This window comes from Pristiophorus japonicus, chromosome 12 (assembly GCF_044704955.1).
Source record: "Pristiophorus japonicus isolate sPriJap1 chromosome 12, sPriJap1.hap1, whole genome shotgun sequence".
Classification (NCBI taxonomy): domain Eukaryota; kingdom Metazoa; phylum Chordata; class Chondrichthyes; family Pristiophoridae; genus Pristiophorus; species Pristiophorus japonicus.
Genome location: NC_091988.1, coordinates 72,432,081 through 72,445,470, shown reverse-complemented (window position 1 = coordinate 72,445,470; position 13,390 = coordinate 72,432,081). Strand labels below are relative to the sequence as shown.

Genomic DNA, 13,390 nt, shown 5'->3' with positions numbered 1-13,390 from the left:
GCGCGAAACTTTGACTGGGCCGTGCAGCCCATTAGTGGACCTTTGATCAGAGCCCAGCCTAGCGGTGTCGGCTCGCAGTCGCTGGGTCGAGACCGGGGACTTCGGCTAGCCTTTGTTCCTCGTTACCTCCCCTCAGTGCGAGGGGGCAGAGGCCAGTGACAGCTCCCTGCATGTTGGCTCAGTTCAGGCTGTCTAATGCAGCACACAGCACGTGGATCAAACCCAGGGACACACGGGTCTGCGTGGCTCAGTGTCCCTCTGGGAGTGGGGGGGGCGGATGTTTAACCATTGAATCATAGGGAGATGCCTGCAATAATACACATGCTCACGGTTGTATCTCTCTTTCTCTCTCTCTCTCTCCTCAGATCCACTACACTTTCAACAAGGTCCTGATGCTGCAGGAGCCCCTGCTCGTGGTCGGAGCTTTCTACATTCTCTTCTTCACCGTCATCATATATGTGCGTTTGGATTTCTCCATCACCAAGGTGAGTTGCTTAAAGTGACTGTGTTTAATACTGTCGGTGTCATGGTGCTGCCCTTAATTTGTCCCTCCATAAACTTCAGGTCATCCTTAACCGGATAGATGCTGAGAGGTATTTCCCCTCGTGGGTAATCTAGAACTAGAGGGCATAGTTTCAGTATAAGGGGTCGCCCATTTAAGTCGGAGATGAGGAGGAATTCTCTCAGGGTCATGAATCTTTGGAATTCTCTACCCAGAGAGCTGTTGAAGCTGGGTTATTGAATTTATTCAAGGCGGGGATAGACAGATTCTTGAACTACAGGAGAGTCAAGAGTTAAGGGGAGTAGGCAGGAAGGTGGAATTGAGGCCAAGATCCAGATCAGCCATAATCTTATTGAATGGCGGAGCAGGCTCGAGGAGCCAAATGGCTGACTCCTCCTATTTCTCATGTTCTTAACCTAAACTGTGCTGCAGTGTCCTGACTCGCACCAAGTCCCAGTCACTCATCACGTCCTGTGCTCACTGACCTGGTCCGGCAACATCTAGATTTTAAAATTTCTCATCCTTGTTTTCAAAAACCTCCATGGCCTCGCCCCTCCCTATCTCTGTAATCTCCTCCAGCCCCACAACCCCCACCCCCCAAGATGTCTGCACTCCTCTAATTCTGTCCTCTTGTGCATTCCCAATTTCCATCGCTCCACCAATGGCAGCCGTGCCTTCTGTTGCATAGCCCCTAATCTCTGGAATTCCTTCCGCCTTTCCTCCTTTAAGACGCTCCTTAAAACCTACCTCTTTGACCAAGCTTTTGGTCACCTGCTCTAATATATCCTTATATTTATGCTCCTGTGAAGCGCCTTGAGACGTTTTATGTGACTTCTAAATCTGCAACTTCACACCTTCCATTAAACTTACTGTATCAAAATCGTCTGTCTTTGATTTTTGTTGCACCCTCCCTGCTCCAAAATCCCAGAGACTATGAAGACGTTGAACTCTGTCATTTTGATGGGTAGACTTTTCCAGGCGAATGGATCAGCAGTATTTCTTGCTAATCTTGCTTTATTTCTCTGCTGTTTTTCTCTCCCCTCTCTGTGCAGGATCCAGCGGCAGAAGCCAGGATGAAGGTGGCTTCCATCACCGAGCAGGTCCTGACTCTGGTAAACAAAAGGCTAGGGTTGTACCGCCATTTTGAAGAGGCTGTAAACAAGTACAAGCAGTCGCGGGACGTTGGCACGCTGAACAGCGGCCGCAAGACCCTGGAGACAGAACACCGGGGTCTGTCCGGCGACATCAGCTCCCTGCAGTCAAAGCTGAAGACCGAGGGATCGGACCTGGCCGAGAAGGTAAGGGAATCATTGTGCACGTTGCAGGGTCCCCACCGGGAAACATTCCCACATCTGGCTTCCAGTGTCTGTAAAGGGCAGGTACAGCATGGGTTAGATACAGAGTAAAGCTCCCTCTACACTGTCCCATCAAACACTTCCAGGGTAGATACAGCACGGGTTAGATACAGAGTAAAGCTCCCTCTACACTGTCCCATTAAACACTCCCAGGTCAGGCACAGCACGGGTTAGATACAGAGTAAAGCTCCCTCTACACTGTCCCATCAAACACTCCCAGGGAGGTACCTCCACTTGCTGTTAACTGGCTGAATTATTGGGACGCCATGACTATGTAGTTTTGTTTTTTTCTGACCAATCTGCAGATCATTCAATAAATGCAGAAGAATTTCTCCTCTAAATTAAAATTCTTTGAAGTTCAGTCACTCTTAATCATTTGAAGAGCAGATCATATTAAACCTGGGAGAGGGAGGGTAGGGTAGGGGATGAAAAGATTTGTGGTCTTATCCTACGCAGTGGAGGGGACAGTGTCCGCTGTAGTGAGGAGGAGCAGGTTTTCGTAAAGTATATCAGATTCGGCTCTCCTCTGTCCAAACTGCTCACGACTGTGGGATCATCCTGGAATGCAAAGACAACCCTCGGCTTCTCTTCACCACAAACCGTCTCCTTAAAGCCCTCACCAGCCACCTCCATCCCGGCCCCTACTCTAGCCCCGAACTCAACTCTTTGGCTTCTCTCCTATCGCCCCTCCTCTTCCCTCAAAGCTCCTCATATCCATGAGGCCCACCTCCTGCTCCCTCCACCCTATTCCTATTTGGGAAGTTTTTACTACATTAAAGGCGCTATATAAATGCGTCTTGGTGTCATATTTGACCCTGAAATGAGCTTCTGGCCACATATCCGCAGCATAACTAAGATCGCCTATTTCCACCTCGGTAACATCACCCTTGCTTCCGCTCATCTGCTGCTGAAACCCTCAGCCATGCCTTTGTTACCTCTAGACTTGACTCTTCCTGGCTGGCCTCCCACATTCTACCCTACGTAAACTGGAGGTGTTCCAAACCTCGGCTGTCCGTGTCCTAACTCTCTCCAAGTCCCACTCACTCAACACCCTTGTGCTCGCCAACCTACATTGGCTCCCGGTTAAGCAATGCCTCGATTTCAAAATTCTCAAACTTATTTTCAAATTCCTTATGGCCTCGCCCCTCCCTATCTCTGTTATCTCCTCCAGCCCCACAATCTCCCGAGATATCTGCGCTCCTCTAATTCTGCCCTCTTGGATATCCCTGATTATAATCGCTCAACCATGTTGGCCAAGCCTTCTGTTGCCCAGGCCCCAAGCTCTGGAACTCCCTCCCTAAACCTCTCCGCCTCTCCACTTCTCTTTCCTCCTTCAAGACACTCCTTAAAACCTACCTCTTTGACCAAGCTTTTGGTCACCTGTGCTAATTCCTACTTCTGAGGCTCTGTCAAATCATTATCGCATAATACTTCTGTGAACTGCCTTGGGACATTTCACTGTGTTAAAGTTATCTTTGTCTCCTCTGTCTCCCTCACCACCTGCTCCGTCAACCTGAGCTCACTGACCCCCAAAGGGAGGCGGAGGCGGAGGCGGGGGTGGGGGGTAAGGAGCACACTGAGCGGCGTGTGCCTCACGGGCTGCCTTTGACTCTGTCCCCGCAGGTGGCCGAGATCCAGAAGTTGGACGGGCAAGTGAAGGACCTGGCGCAGAAAGCGTCCCAGGAGGCCGAGCGACTGGTGGCGGGCAAGGTGAAGAAGGACACATACATCGAGAGCGACAGACACCTGTCCTCCAAGCGGCAGGACCTGGTGTCCCGGATCGATACCATCCTGGACACCTTGTAGTAGCGACCAGGCTCAGACCCACAGTGGGAACCTGCCAGCGTTTGGTTTATCGTCGTCTCCTTGTCCTCCCGTGTAAATGAAAGATCAGATGGTATTAAAACGAATCGCTGAGCTTTTTTATGTGATTTGGGTCGCGTATAATTGGGTTGAGGAGTGATAAATCCTTCAGGGTTTGAGGCTTTTACAGCGTGTGGGGGAGTCCATTTTTTTTTTCCTTGAGAATTTCCCCCACCTCCCCCCCCCCGGCCCTACTCGTCCTTTCTGTGGGTTTAACGGCACTGGTGCGGGATGTGGGGCGGTGACGATCAGCGGGGAGTGGGATTCGGTGTGAAAATGGCCACACTGCATTTTTTTTCCCCCCATTTGTACAACCATCGCAGATCGAACGTTCTCCTCCTGTAATCACTTCCTTGTGAATTTTTTTTTAAGGTTGAGGCTGATTAAAATAAAAAAGCTGGTTTTTTTTCTACTGTGAACCGCCAGAATACTGGGCGGCAATTCCGCGCCGGGAGGGGGGGTGTTGGGGGCAGCGGTGCACGGAGCGTCCCTTCCTCCACAGTCTCTCCTCCTCCCCACCCCTCCAGTCTGAAAATGGCTCACTTCCAACGTTCTTGGATTTCTTCATATTGGACAGAGAAAATTAAAAGTAGGATGAATCTGTTTCCCCGTCTCGATGATGTTTGTGGGGGTTAATCTTGATATTTTTATATAAATCTTTACATCTCTCTCATGCGCTGCTGGGGATATCTGAGGGAGGGAAGGTTGGCGGGACAGCCGGAGTACGATCCTCACGGAAAGGCGCACTGATCAAGAGGATCAATGACTGACCCGCTGCTTATTAACAGTTGGCCTCGGGGGGGGGGGGGGGGGGGGGGACATCCTGGGAAGAGGAGAGCAAGAGAAACGTCTGCCAGAGAGAATCCCAGTTGCCATGGAGTTTCCTGAGCTGGGAAAGAAAGGAGTGTGTGACCAATGTTCCGTGTAATATTTGTTTCGGGTGCACGGCCCGATCCAGTCTGCGCGCCTAAGTGATTATTTCTGTTGGAAAGCTGGTGAGCGGCCAATGCGGGAGCTCCAGACCACTGCACGGTGAAGTTGGTCGGTAGCAGCCCACGGTGCCACCATTCTCCGATTCTCACGTGACAAGTGGCCGGTTGAGTGGCTGCCTGTGGGACTACAAGCACCAAGTTCATTACAAGGAGAGTTTCCCCACCCTCCACGCCCTAGAATTATTCCACAGAAAGTTTGGGTGGGGGGAGAAAATTCAAATGCGCCTCTTCGCAGCTTTGTCGCAATGCTGATTATATAACACTCCTTCACGTCAACATTTAACTCGTGCGCACACACCAGTGTTTGGTGTGGCCAGCATTACTGCCTCAGCCACCAGCGCCAAAAACATTATCTGGTCAATGTCACAATGCTGTTTGTGGGAGCTTACTGTTCACAAATTGGTTGTTGTGTTTCCCACATTACAATAGTGATTACATTCCAAGAGTACTTGATGGGCTGTAAAGTGCTTTGGGATGACCTGAATTGGTGAAAGGCGCTATATAAATGCAAGTTTTTCTATTATGTCTGTCAGGGACACTGCAAAAGTTAATACTTTAGCTCCGTACTTGTGTATGTGCGTTACCAATGATATAACATACACACAAATACTTACCCTATGCAAGTTTGTGTAACTTGGTCAAGCAGAATGCACATCTATCCAGCTTCACCAACGTGTATACACGACCAATTTAATGGGACAAGTCTCACTTTCTACTGCTGGGAGGGAGAGATGATGCAATTGGTTTCAGCAGCTTTGGGTAAAGAAAGAAAAAGTCAGGCAGTGTTCTGGCTCTTGGCTCTCACCTGGTGTGGCCTGAAGATCTGGCTGAGTTCCAGTGTGATGGCTGCAGTCAAATAGCTGGCTTGGCTCATGAACAGCTGGGCAATATCCCGAGCACCAACACGAGAGAGGGAGGATCCAACGGGAGGAAAATAAAACATGTCGATTCAATCGAAGTTGTTGATTTTTGTACAGGATGAATGAAGGATATACTTTCACTAGGGCTGCTCATTAATTGCAGTTAACTTGGGTGATTAACAGTAATTTTTTTTAGCAGATGCTGATTGTATGGGGGAGGAATGGGATGCAGGAAGTTGGGATGAGGAGGAATGGGATGCAGGGAGAGGGTATGCGGGGTGGGGGAAAACCTGAGTCATTTGGAAGTTTGGGGACTATTTTCTATTGCTAATTTAGTTTTCAGGTAAGAGATACTTGAGTACCTCTGACTCTTATGCTGTTAATGCTAACGTCCGACAACCTTTGTAATCTTATTTCGACAGACAAATCCCCTACTAGTAACAGTAAAGACCAGTTTGACATATTGGAGCACAGGCTAAGACAGACACCAATATAAGCGACATGGTAGAAGCGATAAAAATAAAACAAAAGCAAAATACTGCTGATGCTGGAAATCTGAAATACAAACACAAAATGTTGGAAATACTCAGCAGGTCAGGCAGCATCTGTGGAGAGAAACAATAACAAAACTTGCATTGATATAGTGCCTTTAAAATGTCCCGAGGTGCTTCACATGAGTATTATGAGACAAAAAAATTTGACACTGAGCTACATAAGGAAAAATGAGGGCAGGTGACCAAAAGTTTGGTCAAAGAGGGGCGGAGAGGTTTAGGCAGGAAATTCCAAAGCTGAGGGCCCAGGTAACCGAAGGCACGGCCTCAAATGATTGAATGATCAAGAAGCAAAAATTTGAGGAGCGCAGACATCTCAGGGGTTGTGGGGCTGGAGGAGATTACAGAGATAGGGAGGGGCAAGGCCATGGAAGGATTTGAAAACCAGGATGAGAATTCTGAAATCGAAGCATTGCTTAACCGGGAGCCAGTGTGAGTCAGCGAGCACAGGGGTGAGCGGGACTTGGTGCGAGTTAGGACACGGGCAGCCGAGCTTTAGATCACACCTAGTTTATGTAGGGTAGAATGTGGGAGGCCAGCCAAGAGTAGTCAATGTAACAAAGGAACACAGGATGGTTGGACTAGTTAAAGTAACAAAGGCATAGATGAGGACTTCAGCAGCAGATGAACTGAGGTGAGGGCGGAGACGGGTGATGTTATGGAGGTTGAAATAGGTTATGCTGCAGATATGTGGTGGGATCGTTTCAGGTCAAGGACCTTTACGATGAAAGTAAAGCTGTCCTGTAAATACTTAGCAACTGTACCAAATAAACATGTGATTAAAACCAAGATTAATATTTTAAATTTTTATTGCGATTATTATTTTTTAATTGTTTTACAGTTTTAACATTCCTATCGAGGTGAACAATAATTTATCTTCTCATCCATGTTTATAGCCTGAATAGCAATGTCAATGCTCGATGCACTTACCAATTGAACCACCAGAGGGAGCCCCTGGATTATTTTCACTCCTGCAGCTTTTGGTTAAAATGCCAATTCAGTGCAGAATTAGAAAGACTTGCATTTACATAGCAACTTTCACAACTACTGGATGTCCCAAAGCACTTTACAGCTAATGAAGTACTTTTTGAAGTTCCCACAAACAGCAATGTGTTAATGACTAGATAATCTGTTTTTATTATAGTGATTGAGGGATAAATATTGGCCCAAAACACCAGGGAGAATTCCCCAGCTCGCCTTTCAAATAGTGCCATAGATTCATCCAAAAGATGGCACCTCCAATAGTGCGAGAACTCCCTCGGTACTGCACTGGGCATGGCAGCCTGGATATTTTTTTGTGCTGAAGCCCCTGGAGTGGGATTATGAACCTACAGCCTTCTGTCTCAAGAGGCATGGGTGCTACACACTGAGCCACAGCTGACACTGCAATTCTGTGTTGTGGATCCATGATGTTTTAAGAACTGGGTTGAGAGTCAAGAACCTCACTTCACATAGGACTGTTGAAGGGGAATACAAGAGCCTCATCCCATCTATCATGGCTGGGATTTGAATCCAGGCCCCAGGGATCAAACTATCTGCAAACCCGTGGCTGAGTTCATTGGAATTGAACATTTTGCATTGCTTGTGCTCGGAAAGCTCAAAATCATAGAATCATACAAATATACAGCACGAAAGGAGACCATTTTGCCCATCATGTCTGCCAGCCAACAAAGGGCTATCCAGACGAATCTCACTTTCCAGCTCTTGGTTTGTAGCCCTGTGGGTTATGGCGCTTTAAGTGCACATCTTTTTAAATGCGATGAGGGTTTCTGCCTCTACCACCCTTTCAGGCAGTGAGTTCCAGACCCCACCACCCTCTGGGTAAAAATATTGCCCCTCAAATCCCCTAACTTCCTACCAATCCTTTAAATCTATGCCTCCGGGTTGTTGACCCCTCTGCTAAGGGAAATAGATCCTCTCTATCCAGGCCCCTCACAATTTTATACACCTCAATAAGGTTTCCCCTTAACTTCTGTTCCAAAGTAAACAAAGCCTATCCAATCTTTCCTCATAACTAAAATTCTCCAGTCCTGGCATCATCCTCGTAAATCTCCTCTATACCCTCTCTAGTGCAATTATATCTTTCCTGTAATGTGACCAGACATTACTCTAGCGGGTGGCCTAATTAAGAGTTTTATACAGTTCAAGCATAACCTCCCTGCTCTTGTATTCTATGTCAGATACAAGCTCAGATGACATGATTTGATATGCTAGTTTGTGTGCAGTCTTCCGATGCAGCTGGACGAGAGGGGCTGGGGGGATAATCTGACCAGGAATTGCAAACATAGTTCAGACCAAATTTTAAAGTCGTTCATTGCATGAACCTGTGATTTTGTAACCTATAGTTAACAAAACCTACAGCATTTGGGGAAGTAAGAGTTGATCAGAGGGAAGGGGTTTCAGTGCAATCCAGACTAAGAAGCTGAAGTTGCAAAACTGCAGGTAGGTGTAAATTACAGCAAGTTTACATGGGCAGCTTGCATTATTAAATGTGAAAGTGTGACAATATGAAATGGGCTCGAGTTATTTCCTCTCCATTTATTCTATTGGTTTCCTGGGCCAATATTTATCCCTCAACCAATGTCACTAAAACAGATTATCTGGTCATTATCACATTGCTGTGTATGGGAGCTTGCTGTGTGCAAATAGGCTGCTACGTTTCCCACAATACAATAGTGACTACACTTCAAAAACTACTTTATTGGCAGTGAAGCATGTTGAGGTGCTGAATGGTGGTGTACATTGTGGGAAGGGTAGCATAGTGGTGATGTTATAGAACTAATAATCCAGAGGCCTGGACTAATGATCTGGAGGAGTGAGTTCAAATCCCACCACTGCAGCTGGGGAATTTAAATTCAAGTAATGAAAGACTTGCATTTCTGTAGTGTGACCACCTGATGTCCCAAAGCTAAGGAAGTACTTTTTGGAGTGTAGTCACTTGTAATGTAGGAAACGCAGCTGCCAATTTACGACAGCAAACTCCCACAAACAGTGGTATAATCATGACCAGATAATCTGGTTGAGAGATAAGAACATAAGAAATAGGAGCAGGAGGAGACCATTTGGCCTCAAGCCTGCTCCGCCATTCAATAAAATCATCGCTGATTTGATCTTGGCCTCAGCTCCATTTCCCTGCCCTCTCCCCATAACCTTGACTCCCTTGTCATTCAAAAATCTGTCTATCTCCACTTTAAATCTATTTAAAGACCCAGCCTTCACCGCTCTCTGGGGCAGAGAATTTCACAGATTCACAATCGTAAGAGAATTCCTCCTCATTTCCATTTTAAATGGGCAACCCCTTATTCTGAAACTATGCCTCAAGTTCTAGATTCCCCCATGAGGGGAAACAGCATAAGATTATCTGCATCTACCCTGTCAAGCCCCCTCAGAATCTTATGCGTTTCAATAAGATTACCTCTCAGTCTTCTAAATTCCAATGAGTAGAGGCCCAACCTCCTCAACCTTTCCTCTTAAGACAACCCCTTCATCTCCGGAATCAACCTTGTGAACCTTCTCTGAACTGCCTCCAAAGCAAGTATATCCTTTCGTAAATATGGAAACCAAAACTGCACACAGTATTCCAGGTGTGGCTTAACCAATACGGTGTACAACTGTAGCAAGACTTCCCTGCTTTTATACTCCATCCCCTTTGCGATAAAGGCCAAAATTCCATTGGCCTTCCTGATCACTTGCTGTACCTGCATACTAACCTTTTGTGTTTCATGCACAAATACCCCCAGGTCCTGCTGTACTGCAGCACTTTACAATCTCCATTTAAATAATAACCGGCTCTTTGATTTTTTTCTACCAAAGTGCATGACCTCACACTTTCCAACATTATACTTCATCTGCCAAATTTTTGCCCATTCACTTAGCCTGTCTATGTCCTTTTGCAGATTTTTTGTTTCCTCACACATTGCTTTTCCTCCTTTTATATATGCAGACTATATATATATATATACTCTCTGTTTAGTCACTGTATAGTTGCATAAGATGGAGACTTGTTACTTGATGTACTATCAATAAGGTTTACATTGTGTATTTAACTATGCTGGCACCACTAGAGGGTGCAACTGGTGGAGACCGGGGTATCCTGCCCCTTTGGCAGAGGCTGTCCACCAGAGGGCACTGTGGTGGAAGACCTGAGGATCACCTGCATAGGTGTGCAGGGCCCAGTATAAAAGGCTGCCCACCTTGCTTGTGCCTCACTCTGGAGTTACAAATAAAGGACCAAGGTCACTGCAGTTTGAGTACAACATATTGCCTCGTGGAGTCATTCATAAGTACACTACAGACATAACAACTAGCGACAAGAATACGGACTTTCACGTGATTATGGCTACCTTTGGCACATTAAAAGACTTCACAGAGAGTGATGATTGGGATGCCTTCACGGAAAGGCTCGAGCAATATTTTGTGGCGAATTACCTGGCGGGGAGACGGACACATTGGCGGAGAAGCGCAAGGCTATACTGCTGACCAGTTGTGGGCCAGAGGTCTACCGCCTCGTCAGGGACTTGCTGGCACCCACGAAGGCCAAGGATAAGTCATACGATGAACTGACTGAACTAACTCGCGACCAACTAAAACCAAAACAGAGCATCCTCACGGCCAGGCACAGATTCTACACTCACCGCAGACTTGAGGACCAGAAGATTGCAAAATATGCTGCCGACCTCAGCAGACTTGCGGCACCGTATGATTTCGGCACGCACCTCAACGAAGCATTGCGAGACATCTTTGTTATGGGAATTGGCCACGAGGGCCTCGTTCACAAGCTATTATCTGCCGACACCACAGTCAACCTGCAGAAGGCCATCAGCATCAGTCAGGCGTTCATGACCTCGACCTGCAGCACCAAGCAAATTATTCATCCTGTGGACTCAAACCCAGCAAGTACTGTACACAGAATGGTGCCTTTCACAGGCAAGACTATAGAACGTGGCTCTGCCCAGGGCAGAGAGATCAAACCTCAAGGTTCCAGAACTCAAGAGTCCACTGAGAGGTGCTAATCGAGAAGCACCATGCTGGTGTTGCGGAGGAAACCATAGGGCTCATCAGTGTTGGTTTGCTGAGTACGTATACAAAGCCTGTAACACGAAGGGCCACCTCCAGCGTATGTGTAAAAGAAATACGACTCACCATCTAGCAGAGGAGTCGGTAGATGACTTTGAATCCAGCGGTGAGTATGATGATTTGGCCAGAGAGATAGCTCAGCCCCAAGAAGAAGTGTATGGAGTGTATACCTGCACCACCGATTGTCCTCCAGTGAAGATGGAAGTCGAGATAAATGGTGTTCCAGTCTTCATGGAAGTGGACATGGGAGCGAGCCAGTCAGTGATGAGCCAGGATGCCTTTGAGAGGCTATGGAACGAAAAACGACCTGGCTGGTTCCAGTACAGGAAAAGTTGTGCACCTACACCAAGGAGCTGATCCCAGTCTTTGGTAGTGCAGATGTAAGTGTAATCATAATGGCGTGGTGCACAAGTAACCAATGTGGATTGTTGCAGGTGATGGTCCAACGCTACTCGGAAGAAGGTGGATGGGGAAGATCCAATGGAAATGGGAAGACCTCTTCACTCCAGCAATCGATGTCCCCAGTGTTCAGAGGCAGAGCAAAACTTCACCTTCACTTGGGTCAGGCACCAGAGAACAGACCATCCATCACAACTGTGTGGCAATGATCTGACTGGAACAACCTAAAAGTACCTTCCCGGCTCCAGATGCAGGACTCCTGGGGAGGAAGATTGAATTCACAGGCACTCTTCCAGCTTTTGTGGCAGAATTGCAGGAGAGAAGGATCAAGGCAGTCGACCTCGAGGACAGAGGCAAGATGGTGTCCCTGCTGCAGCGAGGTGCTGCATGGCTGAAAAAAATGATGGCCGCGGCCATATCACGAGGTGCAACGCTGAGGGACCAACACATAGTGTCTAACAAAGGATTTAAATAGGGTAAAGCCAGCAGGGTTCTCTTAAAGGAGACCTGCAACCAACTGAACATAAAGAGACATTGTATGCATGGCAATCAATGTAAAGAACCGATTAAGATTGTGAACAAAATGTTGTTGCGAGATGTCGGGAATAGAGTGTCTCCAAAAGTAGCAAGTGAGTGAATTCAGGAGGGTAAAGGCACTGATCCTGATGCCCTGCCCCAGGTGTCCCCACAAGTTAGAGGCCAGCGACCTCAGGAGGGTGAAGGCACTGATCCTGATACCCTGCCCCAGGTCTATCCCACGCTGCAGGCTCCGATGTCACTATTCGCCACAGACCTGGAAACGGAAACGGCGCCAATACGCGCAGTCGGCCGCCATTGCCCACCACCCGGGTGGAGACGGTGCAGCCCCCAGACCCAGTCACTACCTCGGGCATGTCCGGGACCGAAAGTTCAGAACCAACGAGTTCCCAAAATGGGACCTGGAACAGCCAGGTTCCCAACACCGTTAGAGAGCAGGTAGAAGATTCTGCAGACCTCAGAGGAGGACAGGGAGGCCACACACATCTGTGGCTTTGCCCACCACTAGGCCACGGCAAAGGCCCTGAGTCCTGGCTAGGTGAGCGAACCAAGACCACCCCGATAAAGGGGGCACAGCGCCGCTATCAGACGACTAGGATCCCGTCTGGTTGCTCTGGAACCTGCGCTCTCGCATATCTGCACTGCTACCTCAGAACTTACCATGACTGAACCATGAATGCAATCTACCCAATCCTAGCGCACGACCGTAAAACGTAACGTAATGATTTTAAGTCACGATACAAACTGTAACTTCCTTTCTTTGTACTTGCACTGTGTCTGATCCTGTATGTTAATGTAACGGGCCTGCTGCACGATCGGGCTATGGGGGGCGCAGCGGGGGGAGGGGGGAATGGTTGTATGTAGCCATGGATGCACACAAATGGATCATACCCAGAACCCACTGGAACCTCCACTGCATCATCGAACTATCCAAACTGGTAACCACTACCCAACGTTGTGGCAAAAGGACTTGTGGGTTAACAGGGAGAGAGCCAAGCCAAAGCACAGCCAAGGTGCAAGGGCTATTGGCACTTAAGTCTGGGGAGAACTAAGCATAGTGCAAAGGTAATCGGCACAAAGGACTTGGGGGAGAGTGATGTTATATATGCAGACCATAGATATACTCTGTGTAGTCACTGTATAATTGCATAAGATGGAGACTTGTTACCTGATGTACTATCAAAAAAATTTACACTGTGTATATACTATGCTGGCACCACTCGTGGAGACCGGGGTTTCCTGCCCCTGTCGCAGA

At 47.7% G+C, this 13,390-nt stretch overlaps 1 protein-coding gene across 1 annotated transcript in view; it reads left to right on the top strand.

The window, feature by feature from the left end:
- rpn1 (ribophorin I) overlaps window positions 1–4,325 on the top strand; it is a 29,591-nt gene extending 25,266 nt beyond the window's left edge. Inside the window, exons 8-10 of the mRNA XM_070895664.1 lie at window positions 366–485; window positions 1,555–1,800; window positions 3,481–4,325. Of these exons, the coding sequence (XP_070751765.1) occupies window positions 366–485; window positions 1,555–1,800; window positions 3,481–3,663 (549 nt within the window). The 3' untranslated portion in view covers window positions 3,664–4,325. The remainder of the gene's footprint in view (window positions 1–365; window positions 486–1,554; window positions 1,801–3,480) is intronic.
- The last annotated feature ends 9,065 nt before the right edge of the window (window positions 4,326–13,390 follow it).